General features: G+C 43.4%; 1 protein-coding gene and 1 long non-coding RNA gene across 5 annotated transcripts in view; one reads left to right on the plus strand and one right to left on the minus strand.

The window, feature by feature from the left end:
* The window catches only part of MORN1 (MORN repeat containing 1), a 108,869-nt gene that overhangs the window by 61,664 nt on the left and 20,428 nt on the right, over positions 1-26,777 (plus strand). The window contains exons 11-12 of one of the 2 annotated variants that reach the window (XM_081201575.1): positions 447-559; positions 1,676-1,752. The exons of the other annotated variant lie outside the window; for it this stretch is intronic. Of the exons in view, the coding sequence (XP_081057701.1) occupies positions 447-559; positions 1,676-1,752 (190 nt within the window). The remainder of the gene's footprint in view (positions 1-446; positions 560-1,675; positions 1,753-26,777) is intronic. 2 annotated transcript variants of the gene reach the window in all.
* On the minus strand, positions 5,798-15,050 carry LOC308591165. 3 transcript variants are annotated; one of them, XR_014010012.1, is made up of 5 exons: positions 14,256-15,050; positions 12,610-12,963; positions 10,073-10,217; positions 9,868-9,908; positions 5,798-5,973 (listed from the first exon to the last, which is right to left on the minus strand). It is a non-coding gene; the product is annotated as an uncharacterized lncRNA (long non-coding RNA). The 3 variants fall into 3 exon arrangements; XR_014010010.1 differs by lacking the exon at positions 12,610-12,963; XR_014010011.1 differs by lacking the exon at positions 9,868-9,908.

The following is a 26,777-nucleotide window of genomic DNA, read 5'->3' on the forward strand; positions in this document are numbered from 1 at the left end:
CATCACCACGCCCATGAGAAACATATGAGTGTTGACACATACATAGGGCTTCAATCTCTACCTTGCAAGATAGTTGCTAAGAAAACTCTTGGTGGTGGGGAGAAGAGAATCAGGCATGGTGCCTTTTGCACTTTGGGGGAAGTGAGAGATGTCAGCGTACTGAATTTTATAAATACTGTTGGAGATATTGCTAGAGTAAATCACAGCTGCTGAGAGCTTAGGTACAACATACTAATTTTCCATTCCACTGTTATATTCAAGGTGACTTTTATAAAGGGACCCAAAGCTTGCAGTAGAGAGCCACAAGCATTTCTTGTGTCTTGTTTCATTTACCTTCCCCTTCAACAGACTTAATATTTTTTATTTAAATTTTGACCACTCATTAAACACAACAGGAAAATAGATAGATGCTTCCCTTGACTATACATTGTTCTTTGTTTATATAGAAAATGAAAGTTTCCAAAGAGTTGAGCGCGGCTGTGCCATTTTCAGTAGCATCACCCTTGCACCTCTTCCAGGAGATCCTCAACCTGCTGTGCAGTCAGATGAGCCAAATGAAGTAAGGAAAACCAGCTACACTTGTGGACACAACAGTTCACATCCACATTTCATTCCCATTTCATTATCTGGCAGTAGTCCAGATTGGAAGCTCCTCCTCCCTAACACCCAGAAGGAAGAATGTCTTACCCAGAAGTGGCTTGCTGAGCAGGGCAAAAAAACCTGCTACCCTAACTTCCTGGCAGGAAGGTCACTGTTGCTTATCAGGAGGGGTAAAGCAGTTATTGAGCCAGATTGGTTTTGCTGGTGTGTTTGCACTGCAGTGACCTCTCCACCAGCTCCCCCACCTTCAGGTAAGCTACAGCGACTCACCTCCCAGGAAGCTAGAGTATTGGCTCCACGAAACCTGCCTCAAAGAGTGCACAGCAGGTTCCAGTGATGGCACCTGCAGCCCCACCCCCTTCAAAACATTCTGGTGTGGTCCTTCATACAATGCAGAGTTCTCGCTGTTCCCATCAATACTCTAGGCGACTGTGTGAAATTAAATTACTACTAGACCCAGTGTCCTGGTGTTTGTCCAAATGCTTCTCAGACCACTGCCCCCCAAATAAGTCAAAAGAGGAGGGGACCCACAAAAGAGCTTTTACCCCGTGGCCCCTCAGAATTGAAGCCAACTTCACCAGATGCATGCATACATACATAGCAACTTTATTTGCATTAGCCATTAGCCATAGCAATAAAATAAAATACAGTGTACTGAGGATACAGCTAAATGCGTAGCTATACAAATGACATTCTAGAGCAGCGGTTCTCAACCTGTGGGTCCCCACATGTTGTTGGACTACAACTCCCATCATCCCTGAGCTCTGGCCTTGCTAGCTAGGGGTGATGGGAGTTGTAGTTCAACAACATCTGGGGACCCACAGGTTGAGAAAAGCTGTTCTAGAGGTTTACATCAGTACAAATGGGGTCCAGTATCTTATAGCATGTGCAATCCCTTATGCTTGCCCTAAGAAGACATGTTCTGTGGAGCCAGCATTGTGCGTGGGTAGACGGCGGAACTTGGGAACATGAGTTCGGAACCCTGGTTAGTCATAAAGCTCACTGGGTGACCTTGAACCAGATCTTGATCTCTCTCATATTTAGAATTTATTATCTAAACCTCTTACTCATGCAGGAAGGGGGCAAAAAGGCAAGTGTCAAGACCATTGCAGAGAAAATGACTGCTTCCCAGGAGACGGTTGGAGATAGCAGGTATGTTCCCATCTCCCACTTCTCAGATGGATGCTTTTTCATTCATGTCTGTGACCCTGCTTTCTCAACAAACTACATCAAACTGCCTTTTGTATTTCAAGTAACATTTTCAGAATGTTAAAAGATTGAAACCAAGGTGTCATCTTGCCTAGTGGTGAGTGAGCTGCACTCCCAACTACTGCCTTAAAAAAAAAAAGATGCCCTATGGGCTCATTGTTATGTTTTGAATTTGTGAAGCAAGAATGTGTACAGTGGTGCCCCGCAAGACAAATGCCTCGCAAGACGGAAAACTCGCTAGACGAAAGAGTTTTCCGTTTTGGAGGTGCTTCGCAAAACGAATCTCCTATGGGCTTGCTTCGCAAGACGACAATGTCTTGCAAGTTCCTGCTGGTTTTTTTAAACCCCCCCCCCTTTTTCTAAGCTGCTAAGCCGCTTATCAGCTGATCCGATCAGCAGATAAGCCGCTAAAAGCAGCTAAAAGCCACTAATAGCGCTAAGCCACTTATCAGCTGATCCGATCAGCAGATAAGCCGCTAAAAGCCTCTAAAAGCCGCTAATAGCGCTAATAGCGCTAATCCTTCAATGGGCTTGCTTCGCAAGACGAAAAAAACCACTAGACGAAGAGAATCACAGAACGGATTCTTTTCGTCTTGCGAGGCACCACTGTACTCAGGATCTCATCATCATTAAGTCAGAACTAATCACTAACAGTAAACTTGTGCTGGCTCTTAAACACATAAGAAATCCTTTCCTGAGCCAAAGTTAACTTAGTCTGGGATTCTTTTCAATAATTCCAACAACCACTAGGTGGTCCACCAGAAATTGGCCAATAGGATTGCTCTGATTCATTATCTCTCTTCTGTCCATCAGTTCCCTGCCTCTGCTCCTGCCCCATCCCCACACCATAAGTATTCATTTATTTCTAAGCCTCCTTAGATGCCTTTCCAGTTATATGGTGCTCAGTTCAACTTTCAGGGTAATGCATTAATTGCCTTATAGACTGAAGGATCCCATGGTGATTGCAAACTGAACACGAGTCAGTTGTGTGATGCGGCTTCAGAAAAATCTAATGCAGTTTTAGGTTGCATTAATAGAACCATGATTTCCAAGTGGCAGGCAATAAGAATTCCACTTTATTGTTGCAGGAGGTTGAGGGAAATCATGAACATCCACAGAGGTGCGAAAGCAGCTGGATGAGCCATAATCTCTAGATTCCCAGTTTTCAGTTCCTGCCTTCCTGTCTATCTAATCTATCTATCTATCATCTATCTATCTATCTATCTATCTATCATCTATCATCTATCATCTATCATCTATCTATCTATCTATCTATCTATCATCTAAAAAAAACAAGTTTCTACCTTTTGTAGAACCTGAGAGATGAGGCAATCCATACAGGTCATGGTCTCCTCATTTGTTTTATGAGAAATTAGCCTGCACTTACCTTTCCGTGTTCTTAGCAGGGAGGCTGGTCAGCTTCTTCAATCCATGAATTTCAGAACCCCCACAACAACATCCCCCACAGCTATCCTAACCCCATATACATATGCATTGATTTTTACTTAATCAGACTGCCACTAACCAGTCTCTCTTCTGCTAACCATTCTGCTGTTCACAACAGAGCCAATCATTACCCATCACTATATGTGGCCAGCAGGTCCCACACATGTCTCTGGGGGGGGTGTTGAACTTTAAGGGGGGCAATGACATACAAACACTCTTCCATAGAAACGGCTAAGGTAGGGTGTCAGGACTTTACACTCCTCCTTCTTTCCTCCCCCCCCCCTTTCTGATTGGTACCATGTAGTCAGAAAGGAGTCAGTCAACATCGACTATCAAAGGACATTATGAATGGCCCCAACCTGCAAGCTGTAGGTGATTGAGGTATTTACCGGTACATCTTTCCCTGGAAGTCATCACACAGGTGGAGTTACTGCAATCAGTGAAAGAGCAGATGAGGGAGAGAAACTCAACTGACACCAGGCAGGACTTGTTCTGGCTATTGTGTTTCAGTCCAGTTTATTTCAGTAATTCATGGAGGCTTGGGATGCAGTGGAGGTGAGATGAAAAGAGGAGGAAGGTCAATGGCAACCGCAGAGTAGAGTGGGGTGGCATTCTATCCTTCCTCCTCTTAGTTACATTTAAGAGGTAGCTGCCCAGAGCGGCTGGGGCAACTCAGTCAGGTAGGCAGAGTAAAAATAATAAATTTATTTAATTATTATAGTTGAGGGGTTTTTATTCTTGTTCTGGCACACTAGAAAAAGAGACATAGCTCCCTTGAGCTTTGTCAGCTTGGTGAGTTGTTGTTGTTTCCCCCCTCCCTTGGGTTGTATTGTGGCTTCAAAGCGTTGCTGGTGTGTTTGTGTTCTTATTAAAAATGAGCCTTGCGATTCTCCGTAGCATTTCCTGGAGTGGAGGTTTCCATGGAGACTCTACTCCAGGAAATGCCTTGGTTTGCATTTTCAAAGAACCCTTGTCGCTCCCCAGCCTTGCCCGGCAGATGTTTGTGTTCTTAAGGAAGAGTCTTGGAGTTGTGATTTTCCGTACTGGGTTTCCCTGGAGTCTAAACTAGTGTGCAAAATTAGCAACTACAGTCAAAGCCCACCTGCATAACTCTACAATATCCTGTATCTGTCTGTCTTTGAAACAGATACATTCTGATGCTAGTTAAACATTGAAGAGCTGGCTTTCCTCCTTGCCACGGGCATGTGAAGAGGTGTGTGTGCGTTGCAACCATGTAGAACACAAAGACCCCAATTGTTTATTTCAGGAAGCATTCTAACAGAACATAGATGTGTCGGAAGCTGCCTTATATTGAGTCAGACCATTGTCCGTCTGGGTCCCCATTTTCTACACTGACTGGCCATGGCTTGCCAGGATTTCAACCAGGGTACAATTCTTAGCCCTATGTGGATATGCCAGGAACCTTTTGCATACAAAATAGATGCTCTACTGAACTATGGTTCCATATACTTTGCTGTAAATGATGCTGGGGAAGAGATTCATACATGTGGTACAAAACTATTCATCAGAATGGAAATGACATCAAATACTGTCTGGCACAGCCCCTGGTACCCTAGATTTCTCCATTTATTAAGAAAATTATGAATCAGTTTATCTAGCGGGATACACTGTTACCCACAGAGAACTGTGTTATTTTTCCAGAAATATTGGTATCATTCTAATGTGTAAGAAAGGAGATGTTTAAGTGCTCAAATCGGGAGAAATGCCCCTTCTCAAATGACAAACTGTTTCCAATAAACCTATGCCAGTTCATTCAAGTTCTCAAGCATACTTTTGATTTCCACAGAGTTACTAATGGGTGGTTTGGAGCACCCCAAAATCCTGTGCCTGATAAATGAAGTGTGTGTGTGTGTGTGTGTGTGTGTGTGTGTGTGAGAGAGAGAGAGAGAGAGAGAGAGAGAGAGAGAGAGAGAGAGAGAGAAGAATGACAAGACAACTTCACATATTGCAGTATAACATATATGAAGCTATTTCTCTTTCCTCTTTTTTTGCATCAATTTCATAGCCCAGGGACAGCCAACACATTGCCCTCCAGATATTGCTGGACTACAGCTCCCATCATCCTTCACCATTGGCCATGCTGGCTGTGGTTGATGGGAGTTGAAGTCCAACCACATCTGGAGGGCACCACATTGATTAGTGCTGCTTTAGCCATGCATTAAGATCTGTAGGGGAGGCCCTACTAATAGTTCCATCCTTTACCTGAGTCACAATAGGGTCTTCTCAGTCATGGCTCCTTGATTTGTGGGATTCCCTCCTGCTGGAAATGCTCTCACTCGCCTCACTGACGTAATGTTCTGTTCAACATATGAGGGTTGACGAGTTGATTGTGGTGTTTCTTACGTATTGTGGTGGTGCTGATTTTCTCTATGACATGCTTTCAGTTTGTGGTTTTATTTCTGATGTTTTATTTTTATTATTTTATTGTCAATTGTTCACTGCTCCAAGAACTTTTGTGGAAGGGTGGTCTGCAAATACAGTAAATAATAATTTCTCTTTCTCATATCTTCTTGCTTTCCAGCTCCTGCTTTCTCTTTTCTTTGATTGCAGGTTTGGATGGGACTTTCTGTTTCTTTTTGTGTCTCTCAAAACAGAAGCAACTACAGCAACATGAAAATGGATTGTTTAAAGCATCTTTATTGTCCTCTTCCTCTGTGCACTTCAGGATGTGGTGTCCCTTTTATCCTTAAAATAACCCTGCAAAATAGTTAGGCAGAGAGTGAGAGAGCTCACCAAAGCATCACCTACTAAGCTTTGTGGCTTGAACCCAGGAATCTGCACTCTAAATCTAACCACTGGACCATACTCAACCCTTTGTTTTACTACTTCTTTCTGATACTGCTGCAGTAGCATTCCCTTCCATTTTGGCTGCAGAAAATATGGTATATTAGTGCAGTTAATTACTGTCAGAAGCACAAGCAATTTCCTAAGATTGTGAGGCACGTATTGTTGATAAGAACAGTTCAACAGTGGCACCAATTACTTTGCTGGGGGCTGAGGTCTTCAAGCAAAGTCTGGGCTGCTATCTCTTCAGGGTGCTCTAGCTCTGAATTTCCTGCATCAAGCAAAGAGCCAGACTATATTAGTCTTCCTCAAGTTGGTGCCCTATAGATATTTTGAACTAGAATGGCCATCATCCTTGACCATTGGTCATGCTGGCTGGGATTGATGGGCGTTTGGGTCCAAAATATGGAGGATATGGGGTTGGGGAATGTTTGACTAGATGTCCTAAAAGGTTCCCCCCAACTCTTTGGTTACCATCTAGTCCAGCATTCCCCAAACCCATATCCTCCATGACTCTCTGCAAGGACCTAATGAGCAGCTTGCCATGTATGTTTGTGAAAATTTTCTACCTTTTTACTATCTGGCCATCTCTCTGCAACAGTCCTTCGCCACCCAATTTAAGATCCTTTGTTTGGATGTTAAATAGAAAGCTCAGTTTTCAGATGCGAGGTGTAACCTCAAACTTCCCATAGCTTTTTACACAGCCTTAGCTGCATTTGCTGAAATTTGCTGCACTGTGTGGCTGGAACATGGAACAAGTGTGTGGGAGGGGTTGAAAAATGTAGAGATGAAAAAAATTGATCAAGCTTAAAGTGTGGCTTTTAACAAACAAGGGACACTTCAGATCACAGTGATTGGCAGTAGAGAAATTAATTCCTGGAGTGGGGACACACGAACATCACGTTTATGCCTACTGTGGTAAATACCTCTATGCACCTACTGAAATTCCAAGAATCTTAAAGAAGTGATCGCAGCTCAAGAACACCATCTCTCCCCCCACCCCATACCCAAATAGTAGCTTTGTTGGTTGTGGCTAGAAAGGAAGCCAGTTCCACGAAAGAAATGGAAACTAAGATTTTGCAGTTTGAATTACATCTTATAGAAGCCGGCCAGCAACATTATTCCGGACATCCCAGAGGTTTTTAATTCCCACTAACAGAGAGGGTCCTCTGGAGTACTTGACGACCCACTATGACCAGCTGGCTACACACTCTGATGATAAAATTTCTCAACTTTGGAGTGACCTTGACTCCACAGTTCTTGTAGTTTCAGATTTACCCAGTGCCAGAGTTGGTGGTGTGTTGTGGGATCAGTTTCAACTTTTGCAGTCAGCTGATGTGGACAAGGTGCTGCAGGTATGCAGTCTGGGTCCCCCCCCCCCCGGATTTAGATTTGTCCTACTGAAGGCCCAGGTAGATACTCTGGCAAGAAGCGCCTTTTACCAACTGCACCTGCTACAACAGCTATGGCCGTTCCTGGGCGGGGAGAGCTTGACCACAGTAGTTCATGCATTGGTGCCTTAAATATTAGATCACAGCAATGTGCTTTACGTGAGGCTTCCCTTCCATTTGATCCAGAAGCTGCAGTTAGTGTATAATGCTGCAGCACAACTACTGACAGGAGTGAGACCTTGTCAGCATATAGCACCTCTACTCAGAGATCTGCACTGGTTGCTGATTTGCTACTGGGCCAAGTTTAAGTTGTTAATATTAGTATATAAAGGCATCAATTGCTTGGAGCCAGTTTACTTGTGGGATTGCCTTTCTTCATATATGCCCACTCAACGGCTTTGATCTTTGGAACTTACACTGTTACAAGTGCCACACAATATTCATTATGCACTTGTAAGAAATGTATATTTTAGTGTGGCAGCCCCTATACTTCAGGAACCCTGCATATTGACATCAGGCAAATGCCTCACTGTAGTCTTTCTGGCAACTGTTTATAACATTTTTGTTTAGGCAAGCCTAGCCAGGCACATAGAAATTGATGTGTTTTCAGATTTTTTAGTTTGCAGCTGATTTTAATTGCTTTAAAAAATATTACATGTTTTTAATTGATCATTTTAAAACTTATTGTCAGCCACTTATTGTTTCAATCAAATGGTATATAAATTTTGTTACATAAATAAGATTTTCTAGCTACGGCATTATCTGTCACAGTCAGGTTCTCGTGTAGGGATGCTCTAGAAATTTGTTCTTTGCAAATTTTTATAATTGCCTTGAACTGATACACACATCCCAATCTAATCTCTGAATCAGAATGCAGTTCTCCAGATTTCACCTATGACTTTTGCAATGCTGTTCTCATATTTTTTTAAAAAATGAACCCAAAATGCATATAAAAATGTGCACTTTAGGATAAATTACATTTGAAAATGCATTCTTTGAGAGTAAATTTAAAAATGGGTACTTTGTAATAATGATAATAATAATAATAATAATAATAATAATAATAATAATAATAATAAAGTTCAATAATACTTAAAATACCAAATTGTGTGTGGCACTCAGCAGGGAGGAGGATGGGGACAAAACTAGTATTAGCTGTTATCATTTCTGTCTTTGTCTGTCATTGGTTGTGGCTCCACCTACTGTTTGCCTCCTTGTACAGTGGTACCTCTGGTTAAGTACTTAATTTGTACCAGAGGTCCGTACTTAACCTGAAACTGTTCTTAACCTCAAGCACCACTTTAGCTAATGGGGCCTCCTGCTGCAGCCGCGCCGCTGGAGCACGATTTCTGTTCTCATCCTGAAGCAAAGTTCTTAACCCGAGGTACTATTTCTGGGTTAGCGGAGTCTGTAACCTGAAGCGTATGTAACCCGAGGTACCACTGTATTCTGCAATACCAGTTTGGGCATCAGCCCCCAGTGGACTACATCAGTTCTATAGCCACATCAAGTCTACCAGTCCTCTCTAAACAGCTTGCCAAGTCTTGTCAAGTTGTTGCTGAAGGGATCAACATATTTTTTCTAATATCCTCCTTCAGATCGCAAACAGGGACTCACATGACTGAATGCTCTGACATAAACAAGCAAAAAGCTTAGGCTTGAACCTTTCACTCTGATATACTTCATATGTAGGTGGAGGGAAGTTTTCTATGGAGAAGCATTCTGTCATGCATTGCAGGGGGTTTGGACTAGATGATCCTTGTGGTCCCTTCCAACTCTACAATTCTATGATTCTATTTGTTTCCCTGTATGCCGTTTGGCAGACACTGGTACAGTAGGCGTTAACTTTGAGGCAGCTAGGCTGGAGCTGACTCCTCTAAACTTTCACCGTTGCACCGTTGTACACTGCTCCTAAGCCTTTGACAGGGTTAAGAACTTCGGAAGCTGCCTTACAATGCGTCTGACCAATGATTCTTCTAGTTTTATATATGTTAAAGGTAATGTAAGTTGAGTGGTGAACGTGCGCAACAACCAGAATAGGGAATTGGGCACGCTTTCCAGCCAATATGCATACTCTCCAACAGGCCTTGGGGAATGTGCACATCTCAATGGCACTTTGGAGAAATGTGCATGACTCCCTCTTCATGAACAGATTATCTGCATATTCTCTATGAAGCCTGGTAAATGTGCACAGGGAGCAGCTGCTATGCATATTAACTGTTCAACTTACATTGCGCCTAAGATATACAGTGACAAGCAGTAGCTCTGCAGGTTTTCAGATGGATGCCAGGATTGAATGTGGGACTTTGTTTATGCAAAAGTAGATCCTTTACGACTGATCTGTGGTCCTTCCGAAAGGGTTAAAACTGTGCCATTTTCTTGTGCTGAAAGAAATCCCCTCCCCCATACACTTTACCTCCAGACTAGACCCAAAATATGAAGAATCAGCTCACAGATCTACAGAAACATAAGCAAATATTAGGAGTAATTGCAATTTTTTGATTCAGAGCAGGACAACAGCAGAACGATTAGTCATTACAGTTCACTTCACAAGAAGAATGAATGGCTGATGCAGCTACAATTATATTCCCTGCTCAGTGTGCGCACAAAAGGAAACTCACCAGGAAGATCTAATTAGTATCTCTTTAGCAGACACTACTTCTGTAGTAGCAGAAGTGAATGAAGAAGCCTCATTTTGGAGCAGGTGTCCAACTGGCTTTCCCTCTGTCTGTAAGGTGTACACAGGTACTTGGAGCTCTTGGTTTGCTTAATTAGGGAGACAAAGTAGTAATTTCCCTGATTTGTTTTACAGCAGTCTTACATCTGAAGGATCTCTGCTATTTATCACATCTAACACTTTTTTCTCTCTGTAAGGTTACCTGCATTCATCATCTCAACAGCCCCATTAAGAAGATAATCATCATTTCCATTTGAGGAAAGATGGGCCATTATGCTGCACAGCATCCATGGGCACCCACCTCAATGAGAATTGCACTGTCGGTTTCTTTAGCTTTCAGACAGTTGGAGGAGTACTATAGGCTGCATTTTCACAGATTGATGCTATGTATTGATTTCACTTGCAGCAGGGGATGGGGAACCTTCTACAGCTACTGGTGGGCAGGACCCTAATGGAAAAGTGGGTGGAGCAGTGAATGCAGATTTTACCATCATACAGAAGGCTAGTTTCTAAACACAATCACACACCCCTTTCTTTCCTCCATCCAGGCAAGCAAGAAGCAGTATCAGACTTCAAGGACACTTTGCAGCCAGACTAAAATAGGGAGGGTACAAAGCAGAGTCAATGAGGGGTGTAGCCTGGGAACATTCTAAGGACCAGACAGAGAGGCCTGGAGGGCCACATATGCTCCCCCCCTCCAGACATTCCCTCGGGGCACCCACTAGAACTCTAGGTTAACCCTATACTTATCAAATATGCTGACAGTTAAAATGAAAATAAAGAATATTCCTATTTTATATACAATCAGTCCAGGACAGTAAAATCCAATTCCTTTGTGACTGACATAGGGGTACCTCTTTGACGTGCTGTACCCTAAGAATGTCTTGGACTGAACATGGCTGAATGCCATCTTGTAGTAGACCATACTATTCTGGATGTATGAGTGTATGACTTGTGGGATCCCAAAGCTTATTTTGGGGTGCATATTCCTAGGTCTTTATTTGCTATCATCAGATGTCTTCACACATTCCTGAGTGTTGCACAAAAACAAAACAAAAAATCAACTGGAGAAAAGAATTGCATACCTTGAAAGGTATGGTAATATGATACAGGGTATTCAGAAACTTACTTTGGAGTTTGGGGACATATAAACCTTAGTTCTTTAAAAATGTTTTGATTGAGCTGCATTTTGAACTTTTGTGCAAATAAGGAACTATTAATCAACTTCAGTATTGTGTGCAATTCACACTTCTAGACCCCACAAAAGGAACAGCAACATTTTATGTGTAGTACTCTCCTGAGTTCTTTACAGTATGGCTATGGAATGTCTTCTAGAGAGGTGTTTGGAAACAGAAAAGGGGGTGGAGGGGTGGAGAGACACCATCAGTATCCTAAGAAGCAGAGCTGCCAAAATACTTCAGTTTTGCATAAACTGTTGTCCTTCTTCCCAATATTATAAATGAACCATGAGGATTCAGGCAAAATGTAGGGCTGCAAATGTGCTTAGTTGAGATAATACTCAGCAGACGGAGGAGGCACAGAGAAGGAACATAGTGGAGAGAGTGAAAGAATCCATCAGCCCTAGACAGTAATAGAGGGGAAGGAATCAGGTTGCAATGGAATGTGGCTGGGAAGATAAAAATCATTGGAAGAGCTGTCATCTACTTAAAAAACCTACATGTAGATTAGCTAGGCAATGCAATGTGGCAATGGAAGCATCTGTCACCATAGAAAATGGATCAGGAATACAAAATACTTTTTTTAAAAGCACACCCACATTTGGAGAGATAAATGCGGAGTCAATAAATAAATGAGAAGGGGAGAAATGTAAATAATAGCATAAGTGCTATCTAAAAATCAAAAGAAGGAATGTAGAATATCAGGAAGTTTAGACAGGCTCCAGCCAACCTTCTTTCTATCAATATTTCTTTTTCTTCCCCCTGACGTGCTTCAGGGCACATCAAGATTGCATAGGCTTGCGTGCTTCCAGTCTTCAGGTCAAAGAGCATTCTTAAGCATCCACCCTTACAGACTACCATTTAGAAACATCATTTTCTGTTGCTTGAAGTCCCTGATCATTCAGAGGTATGTCAGCTGACTACCTTTGATTTCCCAAACCTGCCAACTCATCAGCATCTCCTTTCTAAAAATTGTAAAATGAAAAGTTAGGCTACTGTAGACTGCTGGCTTTGGGGCCATCTGCAGCCATAGCTGAATCCCGATCTGGAGGCTGCATTCCTTGGAAATAAAATTCTATTGATTAGACAATGGGTGAAGATCAGGCTCCACACCTGGCCAACCCAGAGGCTTCATTGTGGCTGCCAGTCACAGCAGCTGATGCTGCGTAAGAACATAAGAAGAACCATGCTGGATCAGGCCAAAGGTCCATCTAGTTCAGCATCCTAATCTCTCAGTGGCCAACCAGGAGCCGCAGTGGGAATACCAACAAGCCAGACATGAATGCAACAGCACTCTCCTTACCTATGATTCTCTATCCAGCGGTATTCAGAGGCCTCCAACAATGCAGGGAGAACATAGCCATTGTGGCCAGCAGTCATTACTGGCCTCACCTTCCATGAATTTGCCCAGTCCTCCTAAAGCTGTCCAAATTGGTGGCCATCACTACCTCCCATGGAAGCAAATTCCACTGCTTAACCATGTGCTTTGTGAAGAAGTAATTTGGTGTGTCCTGAATCTTCCCACATTCATTGTTGTTGGATGCTCCTGAGTTTTTCATATGAGCGGGAGAAAAACATTTCCCTGTCCGCTTTCTCCACACCATGTATGATGTTTTACATTTCTATCATGTCCCGTCTTATTTGCCTTTTCTCTAAACTAAAAAATAAGAAGCCCCGAATGAGTATATTTTCATCTAAAAGGCTGTGGGCCTAGGAGGTGAGGGGACTGGGAGTTGCTATCACTCTCCATTACATTTGTGTCTGAAAGACTACACCCTCGGTATGTTCATTTGGTTCTCATTACTTTCCAGCTAAGGATGGAGTAAGCAGCCTAATCCTGTCACATTTCAGTTTTGCTGCAGTTCAGTCACAGGTCTGCCTTGTCCCATTTTCTGCAGCCTTTTTTGTTTGTTTGTGGTTAAGAAAGCACAAAAAATGCATTTAGATTTTACACATTTTGCACCTTCTCCATAAAATACACATTTAGGGGGGTGTTCAACTATGTTCTACTCAGAGTAGACCTATTGAAATAATAGACTTAAGCCAGTCATGTCCATTAATATTAATGGGTCTACTTTGAGTAGGATTAACATTGAATACAGCCCTTTGGATGTATTTTTTCCCCGAGAAAGGTTTTTTTAATAATAATTATTATTATTTATGTAATAAAGTGCAAGGCTTCCAAGAAGAACAAAGAGAACCAAACCAGAGACAATTGCAACTTAATTCATATTAAGTATGTGTACATTCAGTATGTGTACAATTACTACACCCAGCTCAATATATATAGTGAGATATATAAAGGTATATTTATACATTTTTTCATCAAAACATTGTGAGCCCATAACATATATTGAGAAATAATCCTTTTTTTCTACAGTGTTCTATAAAAACATACCATATTGACCAAAAACTGCCCTGCCTTTGACTTTGTTCTCTAGATGTAGCAAAGTATGTTGACTTTGCCCTCATATTTTGTCATTTTAAGGGTGTTGTTACCACCTATTAAAGTCCAACTTTTTTTAATTTGCCATAAACAGCATCCCAAACTCCAGTGAAGTTGGGGTTTGCCTTCCAATCCACAAGAAAGTTATTCTGACTGGTTCAGTCCCATGTGGAAAGCAAACTAAACCCATTCTTCTTCCAGCCCTAATTCCAGCCCTGCGCCTCAAAAGAGAAGAGAGAGCAGCTTGCTCACAAGAGGAGAGAATGAGGGCTGCCATTTTTCTGCAGGGTACCTGCTCTGGCTCTGTGAAGGCAAAAACACAGGCAAGAGCAACATCACAGGGCTGAGATTAAAAAAAAAAAGGCAGGAAAACTGAGACCTCATGGAACCATTTTAGGGTTTGACTAACAATTCCTCCGCTGCTCTCTTGGTATCCGTCGATTCTAGTTGCTGCAGGGTCATTGTTGTTGTTAATTAGGTAATTAATTACCTAATTTACATACCACTTATTTGCCAGTTGGTGGCTGCTGGAAAAGCAATGGACTAGTGGCTGTGAAACTGTGGACGAAGAAGGCCACAGCCCCTCATGGCATTCAAAATGGCGTCTGCTTGTGGTGAAGGGTTGCAGAGTGCCATGAACTGTGGCCTAACCATGCCAAGGATGGGCTTCTGCAGCTGAGAAGCTGCTATGTCCCTCTCTGGGGGCAAGGAAAAGGAGGTGAGGAGAAATGTGGAGCTGTCAGATCTCCCACTCCTAGCATGGGAAAGGGGGAAAGCTATGCACAGGATACTGCTCCAGAAAAGAGGAAAGACTTGACACCTCAGGGATGCTGTTTTTGCTTGGGATTCAGCTCACCGCCAAAGCATGGCCCCAAGTCTCTGACTAAAATGGTGCCCCTCTCTCCACAAACAAACAAGCACCTGAAGCAAAATTTGAATTGTTTCGCAGTAGCTCCGGATGCCAGAACCCAGCCGACTGTTAAATCATTGGGGGCTGGTCTGGGAGCCGAGGGGAAATGTCACCACTAGGTGTTGTTCTTGCCTATCAAACCAATTTCCCAGAGGTAAAGACTGTCACAGGAAAGTGGGAAGCTGCCTGATACTGAATCAGTCCATCTTGCTCAGTCCTGCCTACACTGGCTGGCAGCATCTCTCCAGGATTTCAGACAGGGAATCTTTCCTAGCCCTGCTTGGAGGTGCCAGGAACTGAACCCAGCGTCTCCTGCAAGCAAAGTACTTGCTCTGCCACGGAGCATGTGTGAGAACACCCCACTCCAGAACCCCTAAGAAGCAAAATTTATGGTAAGTTCACATTTTCCTGTTCCCTTGTGTGTCTGAAGATGGCACTGTGACCTTTGCATACACTGGGTTCAAGCCTGAGAGTAGCTGTGGGGAACCTTTTTGGCCCTCTAAATGTTGCTGTACTACAGCTCCCATCAGCTCCATCAAGCATGGTCTAATTTATATTATTATTTATTAAATTTGTGTGCCGCCCTTCATCCAAAGATCAGTGGACAGATTACAACATAAAAACCCTATCTATCTATCTATCTATCTATCTATCTATCTATCTATCTATCTATCTAAACATAACAGCAAAGTGATGACAGTCATTCTGTGTTGTTTGTTTCCAGCACTCGGTATTCTGACATTTCCACTGAGCTATCGCAGTTGATAGATCTGTATCCCACAATGTTTGCCAAATCCCCAGCTCAGCCTTCTAAGTGCCCATCGTAAGTGTGGAGTTGACGCCAGAGTCTAAATTTGATTGTGAGTTTAATTCATTTTGAACTGGCAGCTTGAATGAGAAATCTCTATAATCAATGCTAGTTCAATGTCTGGACCAAAGTTTAAGGCACAGAGGTCGCCTTGTGCACTTGTAGCTGTCTCTTGCATTGATCTTCTTCCTTTATAACCTACAGTAAGCATGCCGTTTGGCTCATTTATTAACCTCACCTACATATCAATCTTCGCCTGCGATGGCAGTTCTTCCGTTATCATCTGGTAGATTTCAGACAATGGAAGTGATTGAAACAGGAACTCCCACATTCCTAGGAAGATTAAGAGTGACACATCACCCTGTAATTTTGGGAGTTGTGCAATGGTTGTTCATTTGCATCAGAAGGGTAGGTGTGGATTGTGTTGCATTGTTCCATGTTATATATATATATTTAAAAAGAGAAGAAAAATAACTTCTGAAATATCTTCTTTGACTCATAGATATTACATATTCCTAATAAGTTATGGTGGCATAATTTTAGAAGCAATAAGTTCTTTTCTCCAAACTAAAATGGAATGTCATTGCTATCTGCAAGGTTAAAGTTATGATGCCTTGTTGACTGTAGCTGCTGTACAGGAAGGGCCATAGAGCATCTGCTTTGCATTCAGAAAGTGCCAGGTTCAATTCTCGACATCTCCAGATAGAACTGAGAGAATCTACTCCTTGAAACTGGAGAGTTGCTGCCAGTCAGTGTCAGCAATATTGGGCTAGGTGGATGCAGATTAAGGCAGCTTCCTATGTTCTGAAAAGTTACTAGCCCCTGTGTTAATCTATTTTGGCCTTGTGTTAGCAAAACCGATTTTCTTTTTAAAGTCTGTGGCTGTTGTCCAGAAGCTCACATGTGCCAGATCCATGTGAATGTGTTTTATTCCCCCTTTTAGTCTCTTTTTTTCCAGCCTCCAAGTGAAATCCCTCCCCTCCCCATACATATTGACATAAGCCACTCTGTATACCAGGGGTAGCCAACATGGTACATTCCAGATGTTGTGAACTACAACTCCCATCATCTCTGATCCTAGGCCACGCTGGCTGGGGCTAATGGCAGTTGGAGTTCAGCAACATCAGGAGAGTCCACATTGTCCTATAAGATGGTATTATGGCATGAATCCACATTTCAGGATTTTCCGTGCTTTTCACATCTGAGCTTCCAATTAAAATATTGTAAAGTAAGTTCAACACGTCCACAAACCATAACTCTGGTATCTACATTCAGAATCAATAAGAGTGTTGGCAGCTGGCTTTCTGTCAGGGGAGGCAATCATGACCCCAAGCCTCTTAGGGTTTTCCATGTTCAGGAAATCAAATGGAGAGAGAGAGAGAGAGAGAGAGAGAGAGAGAGAGAGAGAGAGAGAGAGAGAGCCTGCAAGCATAGCTGCATGCTCTAGCAGGAACGAGGTTTTATTGACAGAGTGACATTCCCAGTGAATTGAGATGTAAAATGCAGTTCCAAATGGACCATATTTATATCCTGGCACAAAGCCATTGCTCGATTGGTGTTACAATTTTGTTCTATGCAGCATGAGATATGGCCTCATGGAAGTCTGTTTCTGGTTGAACAGATGCACATGCCTTCTCCTTAAGACAGCCTTCTGAGCCTGATGCCCTCCAGATGTTGCTGGAATCCAGGTCTCATCAGACCCCAGACAGCAGGGCCAGTGGTCAGGGATGACAGGAATTGTAGTTCTGGTGGGACCAGGTTGAGGATGATAACAGTATTTCCTGCAGGGAATAACCCACCCATGGGCCCCATGCTGCAAGGAATCATGGTTAAATGAAGGTGGGTTGTAGTTGTTTGCATGTTCAGTGTGACATAACATTACCCGGAAAGTTCCATTTCTGAAAAGCACTCAACTGTTTTGGTAACAGGCCAATGAGGTCCATTTTGGTGATGCTTATGCCAAACCTTTTACAATTACAGTATACAATTTCAAACTTTTTGAGTCCACAGCTCAAAATGCGCATGGGACATGACTTAGTTGATGATCTAGATAAGCCCTGCGATGTCCCAATGGGATATATGGAAGAAAGCAGCCTCTTAAGAATGCAGGGGCCAATCCATGTAGTCATGACTAAGTTTCTTTTGGCATGGCAACGGCATTTTCCTAGGCTGCACACACCATTTGAAAAGCATGCATGTTTAAGACACGAGTCACAGCCGAATGGAAAATTGGCACATGCAGTCCCCAAGACATACCTTTTTTTTGCCCCCTCCTTTGAAATATATTTTAGAAAAGAAAAAAGATTGCCATCCTTATTTTCATATATTGTTTTAAGTAAATTGAACTCAGCTGTGGCAGCTGAGGGCATTTGTTGTTTTTCCATAGCAAAGATTGCTAAGCATCAGAGCAAAATGTGGAGCCAATAAAAGAAAAAGTCATCTCAGTGAGTTTCATGCTGCCATCTTACTTTACTTTTAAAAATGTGATCGCCCCCTGCCCCACTCTTTCACACACACAGAGCTAAGCCATCTGATTCAGGCGGAGAAATGCTTTGTGCCTATGGAATTTCTGTAATGTGGTCAAAAACATAGCAAGTTCCCAAATTATTTTATTCTGGCAGCTGCTGCCTCTGATGAAAGTTGATTTAGTGAGCATAGGGTGGGAAGGGGAAAGCCTTGCAGGGCCGGTGTGGTGTAGTGCAGACTTTTCCAACCTTGGATCCTATGGCTTTTTTGGACTGCAACTCTCATCAGCCCCAGCCAGCAACTCTGAAACAACCCCAGGGCCCTAGGTTGGGAAAGGCTGGTGTTGCAGATAAGTTGTCAGGCAAAAACAGTGAGCTCTGTGCTCCTCTATTTACCACTCAGCCACAAAGCTGTGTTATGTTGGGCCAGTTGCTGTCTCTTAGCCTAACCTACCTCACTGGTAGCACCTTAAAGACCAACTAAGTTAGTTCTTGGTATGAGCTTTCGTGTGCATGCACACTTCTTCAGATACACTGAAACAGAAGTTGCCAGATCCTTCTATATAGTGAGAAGGTGGGGAGGGGTATTACTCAGAAGGGTGGTGGGAATGGGAGATTGGCAGATAGCTGAGATGAGTCTGTTGACGACTCTTAACGACTGCAATAGGTCTTACAGGAAAAGGCAGGGGGTGAGAAGGTGAAAAATGGCTTAGTCATGTATAATGAGATAAGAATCCAATGTCTTTGTTCAGACCAGGTCTCTCCATGGTTTTAAGTTTGGTAATGAGTTGCAATTCAGCAGCTTCTCTTTCCAGTCTATTTCTGAAATTCCTTTGTAGTAAAACAGCTACTTTGAGATCTTGTATAGAATGTCCTGGGAGATTGAAGTGTTCTCCTACTGGTTTCTCTGTTTTGTGATTCTTGATGTCTGATTTATGTCCGTTTATTCTTTGGCGTAAGGTTTGGCCTGTTTGTCCAATATAGAGGGCTGAAGGACACTGTTGGCATTTGATGGCATACACAATGTTAGACGATGAGCAATTAAATAGTCCCGAGATGGTATGTGTGATGTTGTTGGGGCCAGTAATGGTGTTGTCCGGGTGTATGTGGCAGCAAAGTTGGCATCTGGGTTTATTGCAGGCTCTGGTGCCAGTGTCCGTGTTAAGTCTGGTTGTAGTATTATTGTGGGTTAGGAGTTGTTTAAGATTGGGTGGCTGTCTGTAGGCAATGAAAGGTCTTCCTCCTAGAGCTTGAGAAAGAGAACTGTCATTGTCCAGGAGAGGTTGTAGATCTCTGATGATGCGTTGTACTGTTTTAACTTGGGAGCTGTATGTGATGACTAGAGGTGTTCTGTTATTTTCTTTTTTGGGTCTGTCTTGCAGCAAGTTCTCTCTGGGTATCAGTCTGGCTCTGTTGATCTGTTGTCTAACTTCATCTGCTGGGTATTCTAGTTCTAAAAAGGTTTGCTGTAGAAACCCTGGAGAGTTGCTGCCAGTCAGTGTGGACAAAAGTGTGATAAAAAGACCAATGTTCTGACTTCATATAAGGCACCTTCCCGTGTTCCTAAAGGATTGCATAATCAGTATTTGTGTGGATGCGCAACACAAGTTAGCATTTTGCAGCACTTGCTGAGGCCCACATCACAGCAGGGCCCCCAATGTTGACCTCAGAGCATCCCTGATCCTGCCTCTGCTTGCCTGGAGAGCCACTGCCAGTCAGTGTAGGCAACACTGAGCTAGATGGATCAATAGCCTGACTTCGTATTAGGCAGGCTCCTGTGTTCCTTGGTCTGGCCCCAGCCCCAAGGATTTCGGGTACAGCTGTCCACAATCCCAGCCCAGCTCTTAACAGCGACAGAGGAAATATTGTCTCTTCAACATGCTTATTCTCAGCAGCCTTTAATTACCTGTTTTGTCTTGGGGAAAATGCTGCCACTTGCAGAACCCAGTCGAGCACCAAAGCCTAATCCAATCAGCTTGATGATGTATGCAAAAAAGAAAAAAAAATCCCTGGAAAATGACCTTGTGCATAATTACTCATTTGACGACTGTTAGCGAATGACACAAACGGAATCCGACACACATTGTAAGGCATTAATGAGTGCTTTCCTCCTCTTTCTCCCCCTCTCCCATGCTCTTCTTGCATGGAAAAAAAATGTTTTAATTAAGACTTCCTTGATTAGTCATTTAATCAGTCATTAGGCCAATACAGATGGAGTCAATTATTTTTTTAACACTTGAATAGATACTTGATGCTACTGCAAAACGATGCACACATTTATTTATTTTATTTTATGTTGGATCCTCAGCCATTGCGTTGCAGTAGATGGGACAGTAACAATATCTGTTCTGGAAAGCTGAGCTCCAATCTACTGTTGTTATCAGTGATGTGGCTGCAAGTCACCCAAACACGGCTTCACTTCCAAACCCAGGAGTGGTGGTGGTAGTAGTAGTAGTAGTAGAATAAGGGCTGGAGTCAAACATAGTTCAGCAACAAAAACAAAAAATCACTAGAGGCCAGTGCAGTTAAATCTTTATTCATGGAAACACACCACAGCTCAGGCCTAGTGGTCTCAGCAACTCTTTCTAGGAGTTGCCCCACTGAAGCAGTTGCGGGGAGAGCATTCTACAAACAGGGAACTGCCACTGTGAAGGCCCTGTCATGGGTCAACACCAACCAGGCAGACCACAGTGGTGGCACCACCAAGACTCACCTGCTGATAGGTAAAGGTAAAGGAACCCCTGACCATTAGGTCCAGTCGTGTCCGACTCTGGGGTTGCGGCGCTCATCTCGCTTTATTGGCCGAGGGAGCCGGTGTACAGCTTCCGGGTCATGTGGCCAGCAGGACTAAGCCGCTTCTGGCGAACCAGAGCAGTGCACGGAAACGCCGTTTACCTTCCCACCGGAGCGGTACCTATTTATCTACTTGCACTTTGACGTGCTTTCGAACTGCTAAGTTGGCAGGAGCTGGGACCGAGCAATGGGAGCTCACCCCGTCGCGGGGATTTGAACCGCCGACCTTCTGATCGGCAAGTCCTAGGCTCTGTGGTTTAACCCACAGTGCCACCCGCATCCCACCCGCGTCCTGCTGATAGTAAGGTCCGATAAAGGGCTCTTTTCAATACTTGGGTCCCAAGCCATTTAGGTATGTTAGTACTTATACATTGAATTAGGCCTCGTAGTTCACTGGCAGCAGCGTAGCACTTTCAAGACCAATGACTCGCAGTCCTATCAAGCTGCCCTGCTAACCAGCCTAGCAGCCACTTTAGATACACCAGGTTTAGACACCAGGCCATCTCCAAGGGCAGCTCCACATACAGTGCATTACAGTAGTCCAGAAAAATGACTCATTGCCAATCATCCTCTATCATAGAATGTTTGGGTTGGAAATAACCTTAGAGATAATCTAGCCCAATCACTTACTCAGCATGGGATGCAAATACAGCATCCCTGATTGATGGCCATCCAGCTGCTGCTTAAATACCTCCAGCGAAGGAGAGCTCACCACTCCTCAAGGCAATCTGTTCCACTGTCATGCAACTCTAGCTGAAATATGCTTCCCTGCAGTTTCCATCCATTTTTTCCACCTAGTTCTGCCCTCTGGAGCAACAAACAACAAGTCTTCCCCATCCTTCTGCATGGCAACCCTTCAGATACTGTTAATCTGCAAGATATAGAGACTAAGAGGACCACTCTACTTTAACATTGGTTCACTTCAGCCGTAGTATTTTGTTCAGAACTGTGGAGTGTCTTCTGGCATATGTAAAGACTAACAGGTTCTGAGGCAGTCCTCTTAAGCGGCACACTGGGAGGGATGGCAGATTTGGATCTGAGTTCCCCACCTGCCTCCCTGCTTCCTCCCTGCTTACTTGCAGTGGTGACACTCCCTCTGGGGGCAGGGGGCAGTTTCTTCATCCATTTCTATCCTCCATTCAGCAAGTACTCACCTTATCCCCAAGACCCTTGGAGTCCCTTCCAACCCTACAGTTCTATGATTCTATGATAATATGGCTCTTCCATTCTGCCAGCCTCTCCCTCTCTCCTTTGCACCATGGCTTACTAGCTGGAGACTGAAGCCGCTCACTTACAAAGCCGAGAGCAGCACGGGACTTGTGAGTTAGTGGTTTGATGGAGGTACAGAAAGGAAGGGAAAGAAGGTACCATGAAACAAGGAAGAGAAATGCTGTTGTGTGCAGTGTGCAAGGTTTCTGCTTCTAATCTATCTTAACAGGGTGCCAGAAGAGCAAATTGTAAAGTACTTTGTACACACAGGAAAAATGCTACTAAGAGAAATGTTAGTGGACAGTACCAGATGCCACAGAGGAAGTGTACAAAAAAGTAGCCAATAATTCATCTCCCCATTTGCTCACCCATGAGCGGCACTTGTTGTTTGCAGATGCCCATCTGCTGTGTTCTTGTTTCTGAACAAAAATACAAAAAAAGTTGCATTTTTAGTTGTCTGTTGATTCTGGATTCTTATCCCTCCCCTCTCTTTTCCATCTTTCTGGGCATATGTGGCATTTAAAAAAGAATTCAGAAACAAAATTGTAGATCGATCCCCACATCTTTTTCATATACACATCTCCTCACCAGTGGTTTTTCCAGCAGTTTTAAATTCTTTTAAAGGGAGATTCTGTTGCCTGAATCTGGTCCTTCTGCATACAAAGCATTACCACACTGAACTATCTTACCTTATTTTGTTATTTAAGGTATTTTTATACTGCCCTTCCAACAAATATTCCCATAGTGGTTTATTTAATTCTACTCAGAGAACATTCTTCCCCAAATTTGTGCCCTCTAGATGTTTTGAACTACAGCTTCTACATGCTCCAGCCAGTCTGACTGGTGGTCAGAATTGTTAGGACCAATGCACCTGAAGGGTGCCTGGGTGAGAAAGACCACCACAGATTATGTACCCTTCCACTTTTTCCTAGGTTATATACTGTAAGTGGATGTATGAGGTACAGGTGGTCTTGCGTTTTGGCAGGGAGCTAGCCAAAATGGCATTTTCGTCTCTTCCAAACACATGATTAAGGTACTGCAGGTATCCCCCCCCCTAAACTTGCGCACAGTCGACTTGTGTGTGACCTTGTATATTGTGTGGTGCCTGGAAATAAATAATATAATTCATACCAGGAATGCAGGGAGAGAGCTGGAGAATCGTGGCTCATGAGGAGACCCTGCCCAGATCCTGAAGAGTGAGGGCAGAGAAGAGACTGGAGGCACAGCGGGGTTTGTTTAGGCTGCTCAGCCTCCCCGCCTAACAGCTGATGCGTGCAGTAGTGCAGCAGGAGCAGCTGCTTTTCTGCACATCTTCTAGCCTCCAGCCAGCCACAGAGCTTCAATTCCCATTGTGGATATTTTTGGTATAATATTTTTGAGATGGATTGGAGAGAAAGTGGGAGAGGGCATTTAAAGGGTGTTTAGAGGGTGCTCCCCACTTACACGATTTTCACTTATGTGCGCAGGGCACACATAAATGGGTATTTTCGACTAGGGCTACACACAGCGCCCCTCCCTTCCTTCACTGGACCTTCATCTCCCACCAAAAGGTGTAGGAATAATTTCTGTGACTTTCATGGGCTCCCTCTTTCAGGTGGGTGTGATACTTACAATTTGAGAAGGTGGCCGGATGGCCTTCCCACCTTTTTTTCTTACAACATTGAGCAAAATAATGCCACTATGTGATGGGCCCCTGGAGGAACCTATCTTTTTTCTCTGTGCGTTGCTGCTGGGAAACACATTACACCATCCCATAATGGCATTCCCAGGGTCAATGTGGCGTTTGCCACAGTCATTCTTAAGAGATGCCTAACCCAACCAACAGTTGGCTTACCTTTGTTTAACCAAGTTAATGACTGCTGTGGACCTTGAAACACTAAGTATTACTATCACCAAAGCTGTCATTGCTGTTTTTTCCATTAGATGAAAAGTAGCTTTGATTATTAGGAAATATTTATAAGATCAACATCTTTATGCACCCGTTCCATATAGGGACATTCTGAATGAGAGCCATTGCGCTGGGCTTAGAGCAGAGCTTTCCAAATTTTTCATGTTGGTGACACACTTTTAAACATGCATCATTTTGCGACACAGTAATTCAGTTTTACTAGCGAACTGGAGGTCAAACTAACCCTTTTCCAGCCCCAGTAAGAGCGCAGGGAGTGTTTGCACAACACACCTATGCACTGCAGCCAACACACTAACATGTCGTGACACACAGGTTGGAAAGTTCTGGTTTAGAGTGTTGGACTAAGACATGGGAGACTAGGTTTCATACCTTCTTATCCATTAAGTTCACTTGGTGGACTTTGGGCCAGACACAGTCTCTCAGCCTTGTCTACTTGCTGTGTATGCCACCTTGAACTGCTTGCAGGAAAGGTGAAATATAAATGTCATAAATACATAAATGAACATTCTCAAGTCTTGGATTTCCATGAATTAAAAAAGCCTGACGGAAAGAGAATGCAAGACTGGTCTTCATTCAGACAGGGCTTCCTTGAGCTAGGAGTGAGCAGAGAGCTGTTTTGTGGCTGGATGTTGAAAAAGAAAAGCATTTAACTGTGCTACACATGTCTTCTCAAAAGTAATTGCGTGTAGAAATCAGCCTAACAATGATGTCCTACGTGTGTTTTCTCAGAAGTAAGCCACATTAAATTCATGGTGGCTTACTCCCAGTATAGGATTTCAGCCTAAAGTTTGCAAACACACCCACACATAACCCCTGCAAATGCTCATCCAAAATAATCTGCCTTTAGCAATGGAAGCTTAATGGAAGCAACTTCTGCTTTATTGCAGTGACTTTGTCCACTCTGAAGAAGTACTTTAAGGAGCTGTCCAACTTTTAAGATTTCCCTGGCCTACCACGACATCCAAGACCCTGCCATGTCATAATTTTTTCCCCCCTTGGGCGTGTCATTTTCATAGGAGTTTGAAGGAAGGAGGAATAATAGAATGTGTGTGTATCTCCTGCCTTTATATACTTTTCTTAAGAAAAAAAGGTTTTAAGATTTGAAAAATGAGCCCTGTCTTGTCTGAGCAAGGAATAATAAATAAAAGCAGGTGTGAAGGGTTGGAATCGAAAACAGATGGATATGAAGGATGTGATCCGACTTCCCTACGGCTTCAGTCTTTAATCCCTGTGGCTTAGTGTGAATACTTCCCCCCTGATGCAATGCAGAAATAATAAATGGAGCAGAGCATATGGAGTGTGGGGGGGGTCTCTTAATGGCTGAACAAGGGGGCAGGGATTGGGAGGGGTGGTGAACGAAGTTAACCCTTTCAGAGGCAGCTGCTCTGATTCCCTCCTCTATGCAGCCCCCTTCCTGGTGTGCCCCTGGCCATAATTATATAACACAAAAGCTGTAGAGTGAGGAAAGAGGAAGAACCTTCATGAGGAAAACAGGCATTGGAAGCAACAGAAGCACTGTAATACTCCACTTCCTTATTGTTTATATTTCATGGACTGAACACTAGTGCACAAGCATGAAGATTCTCCTACCTTGATCTTGAGAGCTAGTGTGGTATAGTTGTTAGACTAGAATCAGTGAGACCCAGATTCAAATCCCCTACTCAGTCACAAAGCTCAGTGGGAGACTTTAGGCTAGTCACCATCTTGCAGACTAACCTCCTTTATAGCACTATCGGGAGGATAAATTGTATTGGTCTCTACAGCCACAGCAGGTGCTGTGGTTTGACTTCATCGCTGAAGGTACACTCTTCCATTATGTCCTTTATGTCCCAAGAAAGACAGATGCCACCCAGCCTTGCATCTTCCTTTTGAAGGAAGTGGCTAGAGTCCTGGGACAGGGCAGAGAAACAGGCACTTCTGAGAATGCGGTGGGCCTGTGAAGTTTGCTTTTCCTGTCTTCTCCATGTCCATAGAGACTGAGATAGAGTAGGCACCAGCTCAGCATCTGACTTATTCTCAATCGCCTCCCCAGAAAGAGAAAACTCTTTACTGTCAGGAGTAGGTGCCAGAAGCAGCTCCAGAGTAAGAGGTGTCTGACTAAAGGGATCCACGGGGGCAGAACATCTGTCAACCCATTTGATTCCTCCCCTGGATTCCCTTACTCTATAGATCACCAGCCCTTGCCTCATGGATTAAATGAGGAGGGGGAGAACATATACACCACCGTGAACTCCTTGGAGAAAAAGGTGGGATATAAATGCAATAAAATAAAAAGAAAGAAAGAAAATAAAAAATTGAACCCACAACTTCCAACACATTTGGCATTCTCCTAATCACTACATTCTTATCTAACACCCTTGGGTCCACAATGATTTCACTAATGGGAAAAGGAATATATATATGGTAAGGTGTTGGCCAAATGTATGAAATGAAAGCAGTTTCATTTCTTGAAAGCTCCCCCTCCCCCCAGCAGTTTAAGAGAGAAAGAGAGAGAGAGAGAGAGAGAGAGAGAGAGAGAGAGAGAGAGAGAGAGGTGTAATGTCATAAAGTCCTACATTAATCCAGAGTTTAAATATGATTTAGGCAACTAATATTCTTGCTTCCATCTTCCATGCCTTGAAGGGACCACTCCTTTGCAAATGCAATCTATGCTAATGGATGGTTAAGCTCTTCTAGAGGAAATTAATCTGGAGGAACTAAAAATGCAGCATTACACTGAAGAAGGCAGAATATATTCAGCAGCTAGGAATGTACCCAGCCCTAGTAGTAAACTAAGTTGATTTCTGGGTGGCTTAGCTATAAGGAGGTACAAAAGTCAGTGGCGGCTGGTAGGGTGGAAGTCAGTGATACCAACAGTATGCCAGTGATAGCTTGGGGATGGTCTAGGGCAGACTGATGTTGGTGGGGCAAAGTTCACTGAATTATAATGCT

Source organism: Podarcis bocagei (genome assembly GCF_964188305.1).
Source record: "Podarcis bocagei genome assembly, chromosome: 7".
Classification (NCBI taxonomy): Eukaryota; Metazoa; Chordata; class Lepidosauria; order Squamata; family Lacertidae; genus Podarcis; species Podarcis bocagei.